Here is a 19,348-nt window from a genome sequence, read left to right as displayed (position 1 = left end):
TTTAAAACTTATAATATAAGAATAAGAATAAGAATATTTATTATTCCAATGAAGGCTCTTCATGTACGCATAAAACAATACATCATGATTTGTAACAGAAAAACATTTTTATATATTAAAATGAAACATTAAAAAGTTCAGACAGATGTTATTATCTTCATTCTATAAAAATCACATACATTTTATTCCAGGCAGGATCAGAACTATAAAATCATTACAATTATCATTCTTACTACATACATTAATTAACATTTCGTCTAACATTTAGACATGAAATAATACAGCTCCCGAAATATTTAAGTACAGACAAATTTTCATTAGAAAATAACCAAACAAATTTTGCCTCATTTGAGAGATATATAAAATAAGAACAGTTTATTTCCTTGAAAAATATTTCCCTATAATTTTTTGTATGCTGGACAACTAGTTATAAAATGTTGTTCATCTTCAACCTGATTTAAAGTACATTTTTTACAAAGCCTTTGGTCTCTATCTATATATAAAGTTTTATACCTGTCTCTTTCTATTTTGAGATCATGTACACTGATTCTGATTTTACATATGGCACTTCTCAATTGAAAATTGTTTAAAGATAGATACATTTCTTTCGAAAATAAATAAGAGGCACGAGAAATGACAATGCAATGGCATCATAAAAACATGTTGAGGACAAACAACAGTTTGCAAAACAATACAGAAAAAAATCAGAACTCAAAACATAAACCCCTCCAATAACTGGGTGTGATCTCAGGTGCTCTGGAACGGTTTATCCAATTGGATAAGAATAAATAAACAAAAAATTAAAGTTGAAAACTGTATGTTGCCGTCCTAGAGTCTTTTTAAGTTTTATCATGTCTCTTTGATGTTTAGGATGTATGCCTATTTATTCAAACATGCTTGTTTGATCAGTTATATGTATACCATACCAAATAAAATCTTACATTTCTTTAAAAACTAATTTCATTTAAATTTGTACTTGAACAGGAAAGCAAACAAAATAAAATTACCTTTTGACCTTGCAGACAACACGGACAGACAATATTTATATTTTAGTCTCTATTTCCAATGTTAAAAGTCACAAAATATTATGACTCACAAAAATGTCTGACTTAAGCTTTTGAACAATTTAATAATCATATCTTTAGGCAAAAACCATATTCATAATCCGTTTTATTGAAGTTTAAACAAATAACTGGCATATTATTATGATCTGTGGTGACTGTAGGTTAGATAGAATTCATGCAATGTACATGTATGTACAAAATAAGGAACAAAACATTTAAGGCTAAACAATTCTCAATTTTATTGACACACAAAGATGTCTCAGAGGTGTAAACTTCAAGGAGAAAGCAAACTAGCAAGAAACAAACCGAGTAAAGATATCTACAGGTCAACCAACATTAAATTGTTTGCCTTAACATATCAATTGTCTTATCATGCATGTCTTCTAATTCCAGGTGTGTCTGCATGAATAGGTAGGGTGTCTGTATGTAAAGCTTGGTATAGTTTTTGTTTGTATATTAAAGTGTTCAACCAAACAATTTGACTTTAAAACTTTTTTTTTTATCTGAACTGTTTTGACAGCATTTACAGCCATTTCAGATGAAACTTTGAAATCTGGGAATTAATTAAGCAATTTAAGTAAAATCAACATTAAACGGGAGAAAACCATTTCCTTAACAGCAAGCTAGTTTCAAATACTAATCTAAAGATTTCAGTTAAACGATCAAAGACTATACAAATTGACTTTAATCCGTGAATACTATCAATCTGATGGAAGCTTGACAATAACTTTATTCAACCAATTTTAACAAACATTGAGATGATTCTGATAAGTAATTTGTGCATTTAAATTTTAACTTAAGATCATGATAATCATACAAATTATGTAATCAATTATAGATACTGTGTGTAAGCTGAATTATGGTGGTCTAATACACGACTATAGAAATATCTTTAGAAAAAAACCTGTTTAAGTAAGTTTAAAGACCTGGCTAATATACACATGTAGTAAAAACAATCAACACTACCAAAAGGTAATTCTTTGTGAAAATAAACTTAATAAAATAGATGTCTATTCCATGAATGAATGGGATCTCCTAAATTCTTTTGATTTTAAAACTAGAATAGAACAAATAGTTCTTGGAAATCGGGTTTGCATTAGGAAATAATAAGAAATTAAAGATAGGACTTATGCAAATAATCTATCTTGAATTTTTCAATTTTGTCTTCCTCGACTCTATGAGGATCAAGCAACAAACCTGACTGGTGACAAGTTATACTGTTTTTATAAGTACACATATGTTCTCATTTTATAAAATTACTTGACTTTGAAGAATTTCCTTTTTGCATTTATATCACGATTTATGAATGATTGAAAATTTTTTGACTTTGACTAACCTTTTTATTTCTGTCCTTAATTTGACGGAACTCAAAACTAACCTAGCCATCTAAATAAAGGTTTGGTCAATACTACAGTGTCATAAAATTTTCATTAGAAATACCTTCACTTGTCGATAGTGTTTGAACAATGTCTGCTTGTATTGGTTGTTAAATATTGGATTTAAAAATTATCAGTATAATTAACATGGCTTTTTTTTTTTTTATCTACCTGTATTTTCTATCATGTTTTGCAAAAATTTCATGACCTCCAAAAAACTTTTAATTCAAACAGGATATATGTTTGACAGTTTATCCCCTAACTAAAAATGATATCAGAGAATATTCTTAAAAGTTATATGCACTTGTAACTTCAAAAGACTTTGTACAACTTACTAATACATTTACAAGATTTTACATACATGCACTTAACCTTTCAGGCTTTGACAGCAAAATAATGCTGAAGATTAATCTATGGTTTTAAAAAAAGGCATTATCATTTGAGGCAAAAGTTGAAGGGTTTGGTAACCAAACAATACAAATAGTATAAAAAAGAAGATGTGGTATGATTGCCAATGAGACAACTATCAACAAAAGACCAAAATGACACAGATATTAACAACTATATGTCACCGTACGGCCTTCAACAATGAGAAAAGCAAATAGTGCCCATTCTTACATTCAGTCATCATTTGAATGGTATTAATTTGGGTGCCAATAAAGTTTATAGAGTTTTAGATTAATACTTCCTTAAAAACTTATAAGAGCATTTTGTTTACATTGAAGTAAACTGGTTCCAGAGGCGGTTTTAGAGTTGGCCCCCTTTTCTGACAAAAATTTGGTTGATTATATAGGAAATCACTGGAGCATGATCAGAGCTGGACCCCTCTTAAGGCAGTCAGTTGGCCCCTACTTATGAAAATTTCTGGATCCACCACTGGGTACTCTCATTGTTCATCATCAATGACCTTGGTTAGATGGGGAAAGATAACTAATACAATTTGTTATATATATAGAGGGAGGGAAGGAAAAATGTCATCACTATCAAGCATTCTCTCCTGAATTAATCATTACTCCAGGAGTCACAATAAAGGTTAATTCCTAATTCCTGCAAAATAATAAAGCCCAATCACAACGACCTGAAAAGGGTCCTTCTGTTTATCTTTAAAGAATGCAATTTTTTAGATAATTTGACATATAATCTATACTGTTACAAAGGAATATCATTTGATAAAATTTGTAGTGCAGACCTAGGTTATTAGGAATATATGACGACAGATATTTAATCCTCATTCAGTTGGAAAATATGAAATTTTTGAACAACTTTGACACTACTGTGTAGAAGATAATTTAAGAGTATCTTCCCTTGATTTGCATCTTTATTGCATCAAATTTATACATAAATCAGATCTTAATTTAAGTTTTATGCAAATATTATTTTATTACATTGCTGACACTTAAAGGCATTCAAGTTCAGATAGAATAGGTTGAAAATGAAACTTTAATAAATATATATGGCAGTAAATAATGTACCAATCCTAATTGTGCCTAAAAATTAAAATGATTTGGAAAATGTACTTACCCTTGAATTAAAAATTATGGTTTTTAAAAAGATGACTTCTTGCATACTTATGTATTAAAACAGGGTGCAGCATATGCACCTGAATATTTTTATGACTGCAGACGATTTATCAAAAACTATTGCATTAAATCCTACCTGTCATATTCTTTGGTTAACTACACAGCCTACATGTTGTTTACTTAACTAATAATGCAGATTTTGTAAACAAGCACCTTGCATGACTGTCATACATGTAACCCCATAAGATAACATAACTACTCTTACATTGCTCTCATTCAACTGTGCATTTAATGTTGGTAGGTCCCCATTGGTGGGGTCGTCAGCATGTAGGAACACATCCATTTCTTCGATCCATTGATTTAAACCACTTGTCTGACTCTGTAAATTGTAAAAATATACATTAAATTCATTTTCATGCTGGAATTGTACTTCATCAGACATTTAATCAATGTTTATATCTGCAAAATGAAAGTAGGTCAAGAAGCTGTCATCCCTTGTATGGAAAGTGGATTGTCCCACAGGAAGTTTGTTATATTTAGCAGACTATACTTTTTTATTTCATTCATAAAATTTAAATGAAAACAAATGAAGTGTGTCATTTGTGCATTGATTAAACTTAAAGACATTAATCATGTGTATCTATTTTTATGCTTTAGGTGACAAAAACTATACTTAGTTTTAAACTATCTTATTAAATTTTTATGATTAAATTACTCTTAATGACTATAGTATGCACAATGAACAAAATTAAAAGGCATTTTTATTGTGAACTACATGCAACTTTAATAAAGTTATATTTAAAGTTCAGTATGGACACAGAAAAATGTATAACCTATTCTACAAGAGGGACTCTGTTGAAAAAAACACAAGCAAAACTGGATGACATGAAAAGTCTACAAAGCATGTTAAAACGAGATTTTCTACTACTAAAGTTTGTTATTCTTTCAAAACTGTGAAAGCTTTTATGAATCTGTTTGAAACGGTAACGTGTGCACTTTCATGTGGAATTTGAATCACAATTGGCTACAGCATAATTTAGTTACAGAATGTATGTGTTATTCCATTCTAACAAAAAAAATCCCAGCTCCATTTTGGATTGATTATTGATGTTTTATGCAACTTTCAGCACTCTTGCAGTTCTGCCAACTTTTCATGAAGCAAATGCGTGAGATTTGACCAAAATTAAAAAGATCTAAGAGAAAAAACAATAGATCGAAGGAAAATGCCGCCAAAAAGTAATGAACATGAGTGAGTCTCACACTAAATGTCTGAGACTTGGCAGCCCTGCTCTTGGCTCTTATATCATGGTGGCCAAATTTTATAGGGTGAGACTTGAGAGGAAGCCTGAGTTCTTAAAGTGAACCACCCACCTTAAAAAGGAACACTAGAAATTCCAATCTATACAAAACTGCAACCCACAACCTCAGTGTTGATATGCTTGATATCATTGAAGATAAACACCTAAACTTATCGGCCTTCCAGGCCCCACTCAAAATAGGATGAAACCTTTATTATCTCTTTACCATACAAAATAGGGATTTTCAAAACCTTTGTCCCTTCATAGCATGGAAATACAGGTTAAAGCATGATTCTGATAAATATGTATGTAAGAATTTTCATACCAATTTCAAAGAAAAAAAAATCAAAATCAAAACCTTCCGGAAAATCTTATTTAAAAATTAATAGAGGAGGAACCAGGGTTTGAGGAAAGGGGGATAATTGTCAATTATGTTTATAATAGCACTAAGGGTAGAGAGATGAAATTAGTTTTCTGATCAATCTACAACACTCAAGTCTATGTGATTCTGAATTTACTTTTAAGTGGTCTTAAAACCACAAGATTACAACCAGTATGCACTCCCAGTACAGGAGACAATCATGTTATTTGGGTCTTTATAAAACGAACATAGATCCTCATACAAACATTCCTAATCTTGATCTACTTTCTAACTACTTAAACATGTTTAACGCTGTGAACAAACACCCTTAGTTTACATAAAGACACAAAATTTGTCAACATATCTAAAGTTAAATGTATGTTAGTGACAAATTAACTTCAGTTTCAAAGACTTGTAAAATTATTCATAAAAACACTCCAATCTAATTTACATTTACAAAACTACAAAACGTTTATAAATCCACTGTTCAAACAAACACTATATGTGACAAATTTCAAATTAATTTTGTACTTCAGAATTTTAAATCTGCATGTACATGAGATAAAGGGCACAGAAGTCAATCCGAATACTGCTGTCGGACAGGTTTTTAGATATTATTGGATTAAGATTACATTAAATTAAGTCTCATATGATTAAACCTTTCTTTGGCTGCAAACAATCCCTAAGCTCTTTTTAACACTATTTAAATGGGTGTTACAAGTTATACCCATTGAATGTTGATTTGCTTACAAAGATTTTCTGCACATCATGCATTTATTTATTATCACTATATATTTTTCAATATTGTGAAGTATTTATTTTCATATTAAATGGAAAGGAGATGTGGTATGATTGCCAATGTCAGAGACAACTCTCCACAAGAGACAAAATGACACAGAAATCAATAGCTATGGGTCATTGTATGGCCTTCAACAATGAGCAAAGCCAATACTGCATAGTCAGCATAAAAGGCCTGAAAATGACAAACTTAACCCATACCATGCTGTGGCCGTCTTATGGCTACATACCCAAACCACCGTTATTTCGCTCCAATGGCATTCGATACTTTTAGAACTCAATTTTTACGGACTTTGAAAATTGACTTCAGATGAAACACAATTTTCTGGAGGGGTGGGATTTCCATCGGTGTCTTACACAGGAAGTTCAGAGGCCTAAAACATGCACAAATAGTGCAAACTCACGGGCATATAACTACTAATCGTAGTCATATAACTACTAATCATAGTTATTATTGAAATACACATAGGAAACGACTACTTCCGGTTGTAGGTCCATTTGAAGTCAAAAATCGGAATTAATAATGAAATTCCGTATTTTTGGTCCAAATGACCTTCTTTAGACTGCTGAACCAAGATCAGATTCACTCCACCTAATAACTGTTGGGGTCAATTTGTTAACTGGGGTTTACTCTACATGCAGACTACAGCTGGATACCTATACTAGCACCCCTGGATCTTCGGGGTCAAGAAAAAAGATGAAAAATTGTCAAAATTGAGGCTTTTTGCACCTGGAAGATTAGTTATATAGCTAACTGTGTAACCCTCTTAAAATGAAGTATTGTTGTTGTTGTTGTTGTTGATGACCAAATTATTTTGGCTATTATTTTTGTTTTTTAACTTTGCTTTTGATGTTATTTTTTGGATGTAGGGAAGGAATTGATGTGTGCACCATGCAGGTGTGTGCATGACTTTCCATATGCAAGCTCTGTGGATTTACAATTCTTTCAGAGGCCCTCATCTTGAATTAAATTCACAATTTTGACAAGACTCCATACAAGAATAAGAAATACCTATTAAACATTGGGAGTAGCCCATCATCAAAATAAATATTAGAATAAGATGCATAGTCTGATAAAAGATAGCATAAAGATAACAAACAAAAACATTGTAGTCAATATCTAATATCAACACAGGGAAGTACTGAATGCACCTCTAAGTAAATAGTACCAAAGTACTGTAATAAATAGGATGGGTACAAGGAAATTAATGTCAATAAAGTATTATCTAATATGTTAATAATCAAATATACAACATGGGTGTGTACCCTTACTGAAGAAAATTGAACAATGTACTACAAATATATTTTGACAGTAAATATGTAAACTGTTCAAAATTTATCTACAAATTTGTTCAGTCTTTACATATGAGTTTTGTTTACGGAACTTAACAAAGTGATAATATATGTCTTTTGTCAACTTATTTAAGAAACTAAACAAACAGAAAATGTAAACATGCTCTACTCTCCTCCTTAACAAAGACAATCAAAACTTTTGCTTCCCATGCCTTTACCATAAATCTGTTTGACAATGTAAACAATTTAAGTAATAATATTAAATCACTGAACATGTGAATCAGTGAACGGTGATATTAATGACCAATGTGAATCATCCAAAACAATGTTAATAAATAACGTGAATCACTAAAATGAAGTGATTCAGGTAAGAGAAGCAAATTAATGACACAAAGTAAACCAGACAAATAAAGTGAATTGATAACCCCAACATGAATCATATGTAAGTAAAGTGAATCAATAAAACAAAGTGATTCAATCATGTTAGAGATGTGAATTGTGTAGATAAAATGAATCAATGATACAAAGTGAATCATGTAAGTAAAATGAATAAATGACAGAAAGTATATAAGGAAAGAAAAGTGAATCTATGAAAAAAAATGATTCAGGTTAGTAAAGTGAATCAAGGACAGATGGTGAATCAGATTAGAAAGGTTAATCAATGACACAATGTGAATCAAATTAGAAAATGAATCAATGACACAAAGGGAATCAGATTAGAATGTGAATCAATGACACACTGAATCAGATTAGAAAGTGAATCAATGACACACAGTGAATCAGATTAGAAAATGAATCAATGACACAAAGGGAATCAGATTAGAAAGGTTAATCAATGACACAATGTAAATCAAATTAGAAAGTGAATCAATGACACAGTGAATCAGATTAGAAAGATTAATCAATGACACAATGTGAATCAGATTAGAATGTGAATCAATGACACACTGAATCAGATTAGAAAGTGAATCAATGACACACAGTGAATCAGATTAGAAAGGTGAATCAATGACACAAAGGGAATCAGATTAGAAAGGTGAATCAATGACAGAATGGGAATCAGATAAGTAAGTGAATCAATGACACAATGTGAATCAGATTAGAATGTGAATCAATGACACACTGAATCAGATTAGAAAGGTGAATCAATGACACAATGTGAATCAGATTAGAATGTGAATCAATGACACACTGAATCAGATTAGAAAGTGAATCAATGACACACAGTGAATCAGATTAGAAAGGTGAATCAATGACACAAAGGGAATCAGATTATAAAGGTGAATCAATGACACAATGTGAATCAGATTACAAAGTGAATCAATGACACACAGCGAATCAGATTAGAAAGGTGAATCAATGACACAATGTGAATCAGATTAGAAAGTGAATCATTGACAGAAAGGAGGGAATTAGATTTGAAAGGTGAATCAATGACACAAAGAAAGGTGAATCAATGACACAATGTGAATCAGATTAGAAAGTGAATCAATGACACAAATAAAGGTGAATCAATGATACAAAGGGAATCAGATTAGAAAGGTGAATCAATGACACAAAGAGAATCATATTAGAAAGGTGAATCAATGACACAATGTTAATCAGATTAGAAAGTGAATCAATGACACAAAGAAAGGTGAATCAATGACACAATGTGAATCAGATTAGAAAGTGAATCAATGACACAAAGAAAGGTAAATCAATGACACAAAGGGAATCAGATTAGAAAGGTGAATCAATGACACAAAGAGAATCATATTAGAAAGGTGAATCAATGACACAATGTGAATCAGATTAGAAAGTGAATCAATGACACACTGAATCAGATTAGAAAGTGAATCAATGACACACAGTGAATCAGATTAGAAAGGTGAATCAATGACACAAAGGGAATCAGATTATAAAGGTGAATCAATGACACAATGTGAATCAGATTACAAAGTGAATCAATGACACACAGCGAATCAGATTAGAAAGGTGAATCAATGACACAATGTGAATCAGATTAGAAAGTGAATCAATGACACAAAGAAAGGTGAATCAATGACACAATGTGAATCAGATTAGAAAGTGAATCAATGACACAAAGAAAGGTGAATCAATGACACAATGTGAATCAGATTAGAAAGTGAATCAATGACACAAAGAAAGGTGAATCAATGACACAATGTGAATCAGATTAGAAAGTGAATCAATGACACAAAGAAAGGTGAATCAATGACACAATGTGAATCAGATTAGAAAGTGAATCAATGACACAAAGAAAGGTAAATCAATGACACAAAGGGAATCAGATTAGAAAGGTGAATCAATGACACAAAGAGAATCATATTAGAAAGGTGAATCAATGACACAATGTGAATCAGATTAGAAAGTGAATCAATGACACAATGTGAATCAGATTAGAAAGTGAATCAATGACACAAAGAAAGGTGAATCAATGACACAATGTGAATCAGATTAGAAAGTGAATCAATGACACAAAGAAAGGTAAATCAATGACACAAAGGGAATCAGATTAGAAAGGTGCATCAATGACACAAAGAGAATCATATTAGAAAGGTGAATCAATGACACAATGTGAATCAGATTAGAAAGTGAATCAATGACACAATGTGAATCAGATTAGAAAGTGAATCAATGACACAAAGAAAGGTGAATCAATGACACAATGTGAATCAGATTAGAAAGTGAATCAATGACACAAAGAAAGGTAAATCAATGACACAAAGGGAATCAGATTAGAAAAGTGAATGGATGGCACAAAGTAAATCATATAAGTGAAATGAATCAAAAGATATGTAAAGTGAATTGATTAAGGCAAACTTAATGGGACAAGTACAATGAAACAATTAAAACAAGGTCAATTGGTCAAGTCAATTGAATCAAAGACACACAGTGAATCAATAAAGCATAGATAATAATTAAGCAACCAACCAATAAAACATTGTAAATAAATGTGATTTGAAATTGACAGCATGTTGATTAAAAGCACTGTGCTCTAAATGTACCTGTTATATACATATTCTTTTATTACTATCATATACAATCCCTACCTTATACTTTTTCAGTTGACCAATAGCTTTTTCAATTTTGTCTAGCCTTTCGTCAATGACAACAGACACCTGGCTCCACCTAGTGTTTAGGTCATTGAGGTCAGTCTTGAGTTTCGATGCTCTGTCCTCAGTTGCTGCTTTCCCTATTAAGTTAGTGCCTGTCTTGTTTATGTAGTCCAGGCTTCCATTGTGCTCTTGTAAATCTGATTGCAAATTCTGTACAAATATAAATGTATTTTGAACAATAGTTTTTAAGAAGTAAAAATCTAATGTATATTTTCAAAATAATCTTGATCTTTCTTTTTAATTTCAAAATAAGTATCAAATTGGGTGCAGAAAATCCTGTTGGCATTAAACTTTTAAAAGTGAGACACCTCCTATGCTTCTATTTTATTTTTGAGTTGACATAAATAACTCTATCTTGCCAAATGTACAAAATTTACTTATTTTCCATCAGTTTTTTTTAGTAAAGCATTTCAGAGTGGGTTAATAGATGAACTGATTGGAAGAACAATATGACTTGTACAAATTTAGTGTTTAAGTAGGGATCAGTGCATATATCAATGTAAATAAGTAAAAGTGTAAGTTCTTAGATGTTTTTTCAATCAAATATAAAATATTTCTCCTTGTCAAAATGCCACATAAAAATGAGGATTCTACTGTAAAAGCTAATTATTCTTTTCTTCAAAAATTAGATGATTTTATTCCAATCTTACATATGTTTTGCCAACCTTGATCTGTTAATTATCATAGATAAAGTCAGTTATCTCCCCTTACACTGTATGAAACTGACAGATTTGATGACTTAATGAAAATATCTACTTAAAATAACAGCTGATTCTGACATATCAACATGTCTAAGTGTCAAAACAAATGCTCACTTAAAACCTTCAACTTTCTAATATCCATTAAATCTTAATATTTTTGTACATTCTGAAGATTTCAACTCTCAATAAAGATTTAAAAAAAAAAAAAAAAGAAATATTTATCTTGGAGCACAAATTCCTAATGGATAAAAGACAGCCAAACAAGATTGTGAAGACAATAAAACTAGAGATATTTTGATAGAAGGTGTTTTCTTTCTCTTATTCAAAAAGTCTGTATGAGTTTACCCGACATGTATTATGCATAAAACATGTGCTACGTATGTCATGTATGCACTGGTAATATTTACTCAACCTTTGTCATTCAGAGTATAATGGGGAACCACACAGAAACACAATTTTCTGTGGCAGCCATATTTTTTGTCAAATCAAATCAAAATGATAAAATTTAAACAAGAATGTGTCCATATACACAGATGCCCAATCACACTATCATTTCAGTGGACCGTAAAATTAGGGTCAAAACTCTATTTTAGCATTAAAATTAGAAAGATCATATCATAATCATATCATAGTGACTATGTTTCGATTTGATTGGATTTCAACTTCATCAAAAAATACCTTGACCAAAAACTTTAACCTGAAACGGAACACAGACAGACTGACGAACATACACATAAGGCCCCTAGGTGTGGCATAAAAAGCACCTTTCAATTATATCATACATTATTGACATGGTTAGTTTAAGTTGAAAAAGTACTCTGAAGTTTCTGAAGAGTTGTCAGTGAACTAAAAACGTTTGTGACAGACAGACAGACTATGAACACAACTAATGACAACAGTTCTCTTTTTGCCCTGTGAGTCAGCTAAGCTAGCTCCAAACACATTACCGTTTCTTATTGCATGTGTGTGAAATTGTTAAGTAGATAAAAACTTATCTAATGTCCCTTTTTCTACAAATGTTATTACATAATTTACTGTCTGTATATCAAAGTAAAACTGATGATGTAAATATTGATAGAAGAAGCTACTTCAGTGATTACTTATCTTGGCGTATGGTGATACCACTGGTACATCAATAGAAATCAATCTGTTTCTGCACATTACCAGTGTAACAGTCTGTCAGGGGGACAGTGTAATAACTAACTTAACACTTGACAAATTTCCTAAAAATAGTCTAATTGTTCTTCACCTTTGAATGTCATATAACAAAAGATGTGTTTCCAATTGACACCATAAAGCATGGACCCACCAAAATGATAAACTACTTTGTCAATATACATCGCATACACAATGTTTTTTAATAAAAAAATAATAATATGAATATGAGTCCATATGATATCATGCCCTGCTTACACTGTCACATTTCTATGATAAATTAGTCTTGATATCTGGGTCAAAACCTAAATCCAACTTTGAAATTAAAGCCATACATTCCTGCCAACAAATATTGTCTGGTTCAAATGCTAGTACATTCATGAATAAAGATTCCAGTAAATAGAACATAAACCTTACACCCAACTATTTTAACCTGAATGATAACCTCAATCTTCACCTGCCACTACATTGTGATCAATGAACCATAGTATTGAGGTCATCTCATCCTTTTGACATAGATTTTATATAGTTTATAGGTTATTCTGTCACAGTAGGAAAAATTTTGAAAAAAGGTTTACAAATATTTAAAACAAAAATGTTAACATTGATAGTTATCTATCTTAATTTTTCAGGATTCTGTATTTACATTGTAAGAATATAACCTGGTTTGAGCCTTGTAATGTTAAACAGGAATAACATCATGTATGGGAAAAGTTTAGTCTACGGACCAACCTCGAGCTAATATGTATCAAAAATTAAAAAATATATACTTAGCAGTTGTGATACATATAAATTTTTGCTATATTTATCAATGCACCAAATATAGTTTAAATCATGTGTATTTGAATTATGATATACTTCCAAATTTCTAAAATAACCCTTGCTGCCTTATAGCTTTTTTGTGCTGATGCAGCATAAAGCAAACACCCATCAATTCTAAAATAAGCATATTTAAATAAAGTTTTAATCAATAATGAAATATTTTTTCTATGATATATAATGAAAATTTGAGATTTATTCAGTTCTTTCTCATGCTTAACAGGGCAGTGACGGATCCAGGGGGAGGGTTCCAGGGGTTGAAACCCCCCTTTTTTTGGATGATCAATGCATTTGAATGGGGACATATAGTTGGAACCCTCCCTTTGTCAGGGGTTGGGAACCCCTCCTTTTTAAAATGACTGGATCCGCCCCTGCAGAGAGTTCAACTTTATTTTTCAACAATAATCTAGTATTTATCATAAACTTAGATACAAGGCATATAAAGGCTGGTATCTAAATCTATAGCTTCTATGAAATTTGTCAAAAAGGTTTGAGGTTACCACCAAAGATTAGAGCTGATCTGGCATAAGAAAGCATATTTTATTTGGCAGTATTGAATATAAAAAAGTTTTGAAAAATCATATACCCTTCAAAAATAAAAATAGAAATTCCACTTACCCTATACTGTTGTAATTGTTCTTCCATAGTTTCTATATCACAGACCATATATTTTTCTGTCAAAAGTACAGACTCCATGTCACTTATCCACTTCAACGTGGCTCCGACAGCCTCAACGTAAGATTTGGGAGGTACTTTATCCAAGGCCTCAGACAACAACCTTTGTCTTTTACCTAGAATGAAAATAACAATCAATCCACAGTTACCATGTTTATCATTTTTTAATCAACCTCAGAAATCTTCATATATCATTTTATGATAGATGTATCAAATTTTCCAGATTGTTTGATAATCTAAGATGCTTTTTAATCCATTAAAACAAAAATCACTTGGCAAGATTTTAACAATAAGTAATTCCATTGTAATACAAAATCAACTTTCTGTAGGGCTTTCACTTCAGTCTCCGCCAAAAAAATTAGAATGTCTTATGGGAATATACTGCATAATTTGATCTTTAGAAAAATTCTAAAACAAATTTAAAATCCAGCAATTTATAGGAATAAAATCACATTTATCATGACTGAAAACATTGTATTATGAAAATAGTGAAAAAATTTGTCAAATTTTACATGACTGTGACCTTGACTGTCACACACTGTAAGTCCTTCAGTGACACAAGATCTCTCTCGGCACATCTGTTCCCTCTATTGTCATTAACAACTTTTAGGTGATGATGTAATAATAATACAGTAGTGTAAAATGAGAAGATTCTGTGGACGGTAAATATTTTGCTTGTATATAAATCATTTATGTGAAGAGTTCATAGGACTAAAAATACTAGAGAATCAAAGATAAAATTGATAGGAAAACAAGTTGATTCACACTGTTCTATCTTTACCATACCATTAAGATCAAAAGTACTGATACCAACTATAGCTGTGGAATGGTTTCAGATGGGCTCTTAATGCAATGCCGAAAACTATCACCTGCCATCCAGATGAGACAGAAAGTTTGAGATTTTTCATCATTTGGAATACAAATGATAGTTCAAGATGAAGGGGAAAGATAATTGTCAGAATGACACTCTATTTCTCCACTAATTTTATTTTTTTTAAAGTCCTTAATTTTATCAGTCATATCTATAACAGATCATACCATGCAGGTTAATGTGTATTTATAAATCCTATATAAAATATATCATATATGTATACAGATTCATGTACCAATATATAGTCATAAATGATATATGCACCAAATTAGTACACATAGCCCTAGTTGGTATCTATCATCCTTCCTTTTGCTTATACTACCCTGCTATCATCCTTCCTTTTGCTTATATTACCCTGCTATCATCCTTCCTTTTGCTTATATTACCCTGCTATCATCCTTCCTTTTGCTTATATTACCCTGCTATCATCCTTCCTTTAGCTTATATTACCCTGCTATCATTCTTCCTTTAGCTTATATTACCCTGCTATCATTCTTCCTTTAGCTTATATTACCCTGCTATCATTCTTCCTTTAGCTTATATTACCCTGCTATCATCCTTCCTTTAGCTTATATTACCCTGTTACCATCCTTCCTTTAGCCTATATTACCCTGCTATCATCCTTCCTTTAGCTTATATTACCCTGCTATCATCCTTCCTTTAGCTTATATTACCCTACTCTCATCCTTCCTTTAGCTTATATTACCCTGCTCAGTCATTCAGTAACCCCCCCCCCATTCCGGTATTGAGGCTAGAGTAGACATCATCATTGACGTCACAATATTTGATGAGAAGTTTTCAGCCATGTCACAATGAGTAAGAAGGCATTATCAAATGTACTTTTGTCAAGTGGAAAACTGTCTAGGAGAGGATGAAAAGACCAGTTATAGAATGATATACAGATTGTAAGGTTTTCAAAGTACATGTATATATATTATATATATATATATAGAGAGAGAAATCAGCCTCTCAACACAATGAATAATTTTTAGTTCATTTACTTTATATTTTTTTTAAATAAATACAAGTTAGTTTGAACAACAACAAAAAAAAAAAAAACACAAAAAAAATTGTAAAAAGTAAATTTTGCATACCTGTTGTAATTCAATTTGAATACTGGTACATACTACAATTTACTTATTGTATTATCAAAACAAAATAGTTTTTTGTGGGTGGATCTAGGAGTGTTATTTTTAATTTCCAATTATACTTACATAAAGTGATTGATCTCTATTTTTTATTGCTTCAGAAAACCGTTGAGATCCTTATTTAGTTCCTCTTATTGATATATTACTGCACATCTTTTCTCAATTTCAAAAAATCAAACAAGCATGGCTAAAGAATGAAGTTTATATATCAGAAAACCTTTTTGCTATACAAATCAATGGCTTTTAATCACCGAAAAAACATTGAAGAAGATAGGAAAGAAATTAAATTGTTTTATGATCTTATTTTTTACATAATGAATCATTCTTTTTCTGATTTCAAATTGTTTACTAAAACAGAAACTGTCTGCTTATTGGTTAAGCTTCCAGCTATGAAATCTTTCCATTACCCTTGAAAACCAGAAGCAACATGTGGTTAAAAGGAGGATTGCATCTCAGGTGTTTAATATTGAGTAATTTATTAATTAAATCTAACTAAACAATAATTGTTGATGGGTTCTAATGCACTAGAATTTGTTTACTATCAAGAAACAGCAATTTTTTTTTAAAAGCTTGTTGCTGCAAGGGTTTAAGTGATCATTTTTGGCAAAATGTGTTTATTGATAGTCACTCAAAATTGTTTTGTAATTTTTTGTGTACCATCCCAGCTTTGAGTGATGTGAGCTTTTTGAAATTGGCCCACTCTGATTCAAATCAAGTAAGATATCTGCGATAATTAAAAGAGGTCAATGGTCCAGTTTTAACAAGAGTGCACATGCTGAAATGTCTTGCCTTCTTTCCTAATCATTGATATTGTGTTGATAGTCCTGAATATAAAGCTTTATTACAACTTAACATAAACCAAGAAAACTAAACATTGACCAATGAAACATGTTAATGAGGTCAACGTCAAATGAACTATGCCAGGCAGGCATGTACAGCTAACAATTCTTCCATACAACAAATAGTTGACCTATTGCTTATAGTTTAAGAAAAACAGACCAAAACACAAAAAGTTTTAACATGGAACAATGAACCATGAAAATGAGGTCAAGATTCAATAAAACCTACATGACTGACATAAAGATAATAAAACACTTCCATACACCATATATAGTTGACCTATTGCATATATTATTAGAAAAAAAGACCTAAACTCAAAATGTTAACTTTGACCACTGAACCATGAAAATGAGGTCAAGGTCAGATGACACCTGCCAGTTGGAGATGTACACCTTACAGTCCTTCCATACACTGAATATACTAGACCTATTGCTTATAGTAACTGAGATATGGACTTGACCACCAAAACTTAACATTGTTAACTGATCCATGAAATGAGGTCGAGGTCAAGTGAAAACTGTCTGACGGGCATGAGGACCTTGCAAGGGAACGCACATACCAAATATAGTTATCCTATTACTTATAATAAGAGAGAATATAACATTAAAATTTTTTTTTTTTCAAGTAGTCACTGAACCATGACAATGAGGTCAAGGACATTGAACATGTGACTGACGGAAACTTTGTAACATGAGGCATCTATATACAAAGTATAAAGCATCCAGGTCTTCCACCTTCTTAAATATAATGCTTTTTAAGAAGTTAAAGACTAAGCTTATGCCGCCACCGCCGGATCACTATCCTTATGTCGAGCTTTCTGCGACAAAAGTGGCAGGCTCGACAAAAATCATGGAACAAGCAACATTGGCTTTGCCTTCCTCAGGTGCAGCTATTTTTCTACAGTGCGAAAACTTAATCACCATGAACCCTAATCCTTAACTTCATGACAACTCAAATGACCAAAAGACACTGTGCCATGCTCCAACACTTTCACATTTCCATATTCAGTGAAGCATGAAATTTTTGCCAAACCCTATGTTGGCATACATATTAATCAAGTTTAGTCACTAAAAAAGGAACATATGCTCTAACTTTCAAGTTGATAGATTTTTAAAGCAATGACTTTAACCTGTCAGGTTTTTTTGTGTTTGGTGAAGTGTGAAATCTTGGTCAAAACTCTAATTAAGCATTTATATCAAACAGTTCACTTCACAATGAGCATGTGTACTACTGTGAATTCCTTATTTTTCAGAGGATACCAATTTTTGTGAATTTCCTGGTTACCCAGAAACTACAAAATCAAACATCTGCGAAAGTGCAAGTTTCCTTAATCCATGAAAATTGATACCCACAAAAATAAAGAAGTTTGCAGTAAGTTCCTTACTGATTTGACTACAAACTATCCTTAACTTATTTTTTTAAAGCTCTTTAAACCAAAAGTTTAACCTGCCTATAACCAAAACTTTAACCTGTCTTTAATCTAAACTTTAACCTGATATGTGATAATTGGGCTAACTGAGGAGCGTATAGACTGAGATAATACTCTTCTACTATAGTCAGCAAAAAGATGAGGGACTGTAAGTCATCATATGTGAAAAACTGTCTTCAACATGTGGAAAGTAATGAAAATTCCTGGTTACTAAAAACAATCATTCCTTCCATTGAAGTATATATGGTAAAGACGATCTCTGTCAAGCATTATAATTAATATGGCAGGTTTTATTAATGGAGCACAGTGAGGTTACACCTTCTCTCCCAACAAATATGATACCAATTACACAACTCCAACAAAAAATTATGTAAGACCCCAGCACTTTTATCAAGTAACAAAAATATCACCAACAAAATAACAAGTTCTGTTATCAAAACACAAATATTATAGTAGATATCTGTTAGATAAACATGAAAGAGATCGGTAGCAATTATTCTATAAATGTTCTAAGTGCCATCTTCAACAGATGGTAATAATTTTGTAAATGATTTTATTTAATGATTGTAGTTTATATTTATAAAAAATAAAGTAAACAGATATTTCATAAAGAGCAACAACCTTCCTATCAAAGACTTGTAATGAAGTGAGCAATATATGAATTCAAGAGACTCCTATGTGTATAAAGTGCACTTGTACTGGTTAGATACATGCTTTATTCCTCAGCTCTGAAAATAAAGACCTTCCTGTTGCAGTTGTTGCAAAATATTGTTCCAAGTCACAAATTCTATTACTGATAGATGATTTTAATCTGATCTACACAAGATTTTCTTGGGTTGCTTTGCAGAAATTGGGTAAAGAAATGCTGTCAAATTGTT

The 19,348-nt window shown here is 31.4% G+C and overlaps 1 protein-coding gene across 7 annotated transcripts in view; it reads right to left on the bottom strand.

Moving 5' to 3' along the window:
• LOC143048109 (dystrophin-like) overlaps window positions 1–19,348 on the bottom strand; it is a 207,346-nt gene that overhangs the window by 107,527 nt on the left and 80,471 nt on the right. For all 7 annotated transcript variants that reach the window (XM_076221562.1, XM_076221566.1, XM_076221561.1 and 4 more), the window contains 3 exons: window positions 14,126–14,298; window positions 10,767–10,982; window positions 4,226–4,339 (listed from right to left, as the gene is read on the bottom strand). In XM_076221562.1, the coding sequence (XP_076077677.1) occupies window positions 4,226–4,339; window positions 10,767–10,982; window positions 14,126–14,298 (503 nt within the window). The remainder of the gene's footprint in view (window positions 1–4,225; window positions 4,340–10,766; window positions 10,983–14,125; window positions 14,299–19,348) is intronic.

This window comes from Mytilus galloprovincialis, chromosome 10 (assembly GCF_965363235.1).
Source record: "Mytilus galloprovincialis chromosome 10, xbMytGall1.hap1.1, whole genome shotgun sequence".
NCBI classification, from domain to species: Eukaryota; Metazoa; Mollusca; class Bivalvia; order Mytilida; family Mytilidae; genus Mytilus; species Mytilus galloprovincialis.
The sequence above is the reverse complement of the archived record's forward strand: the minus strand, read 5'-3'. Positions and strand labels throughout refer to the sequence as shown.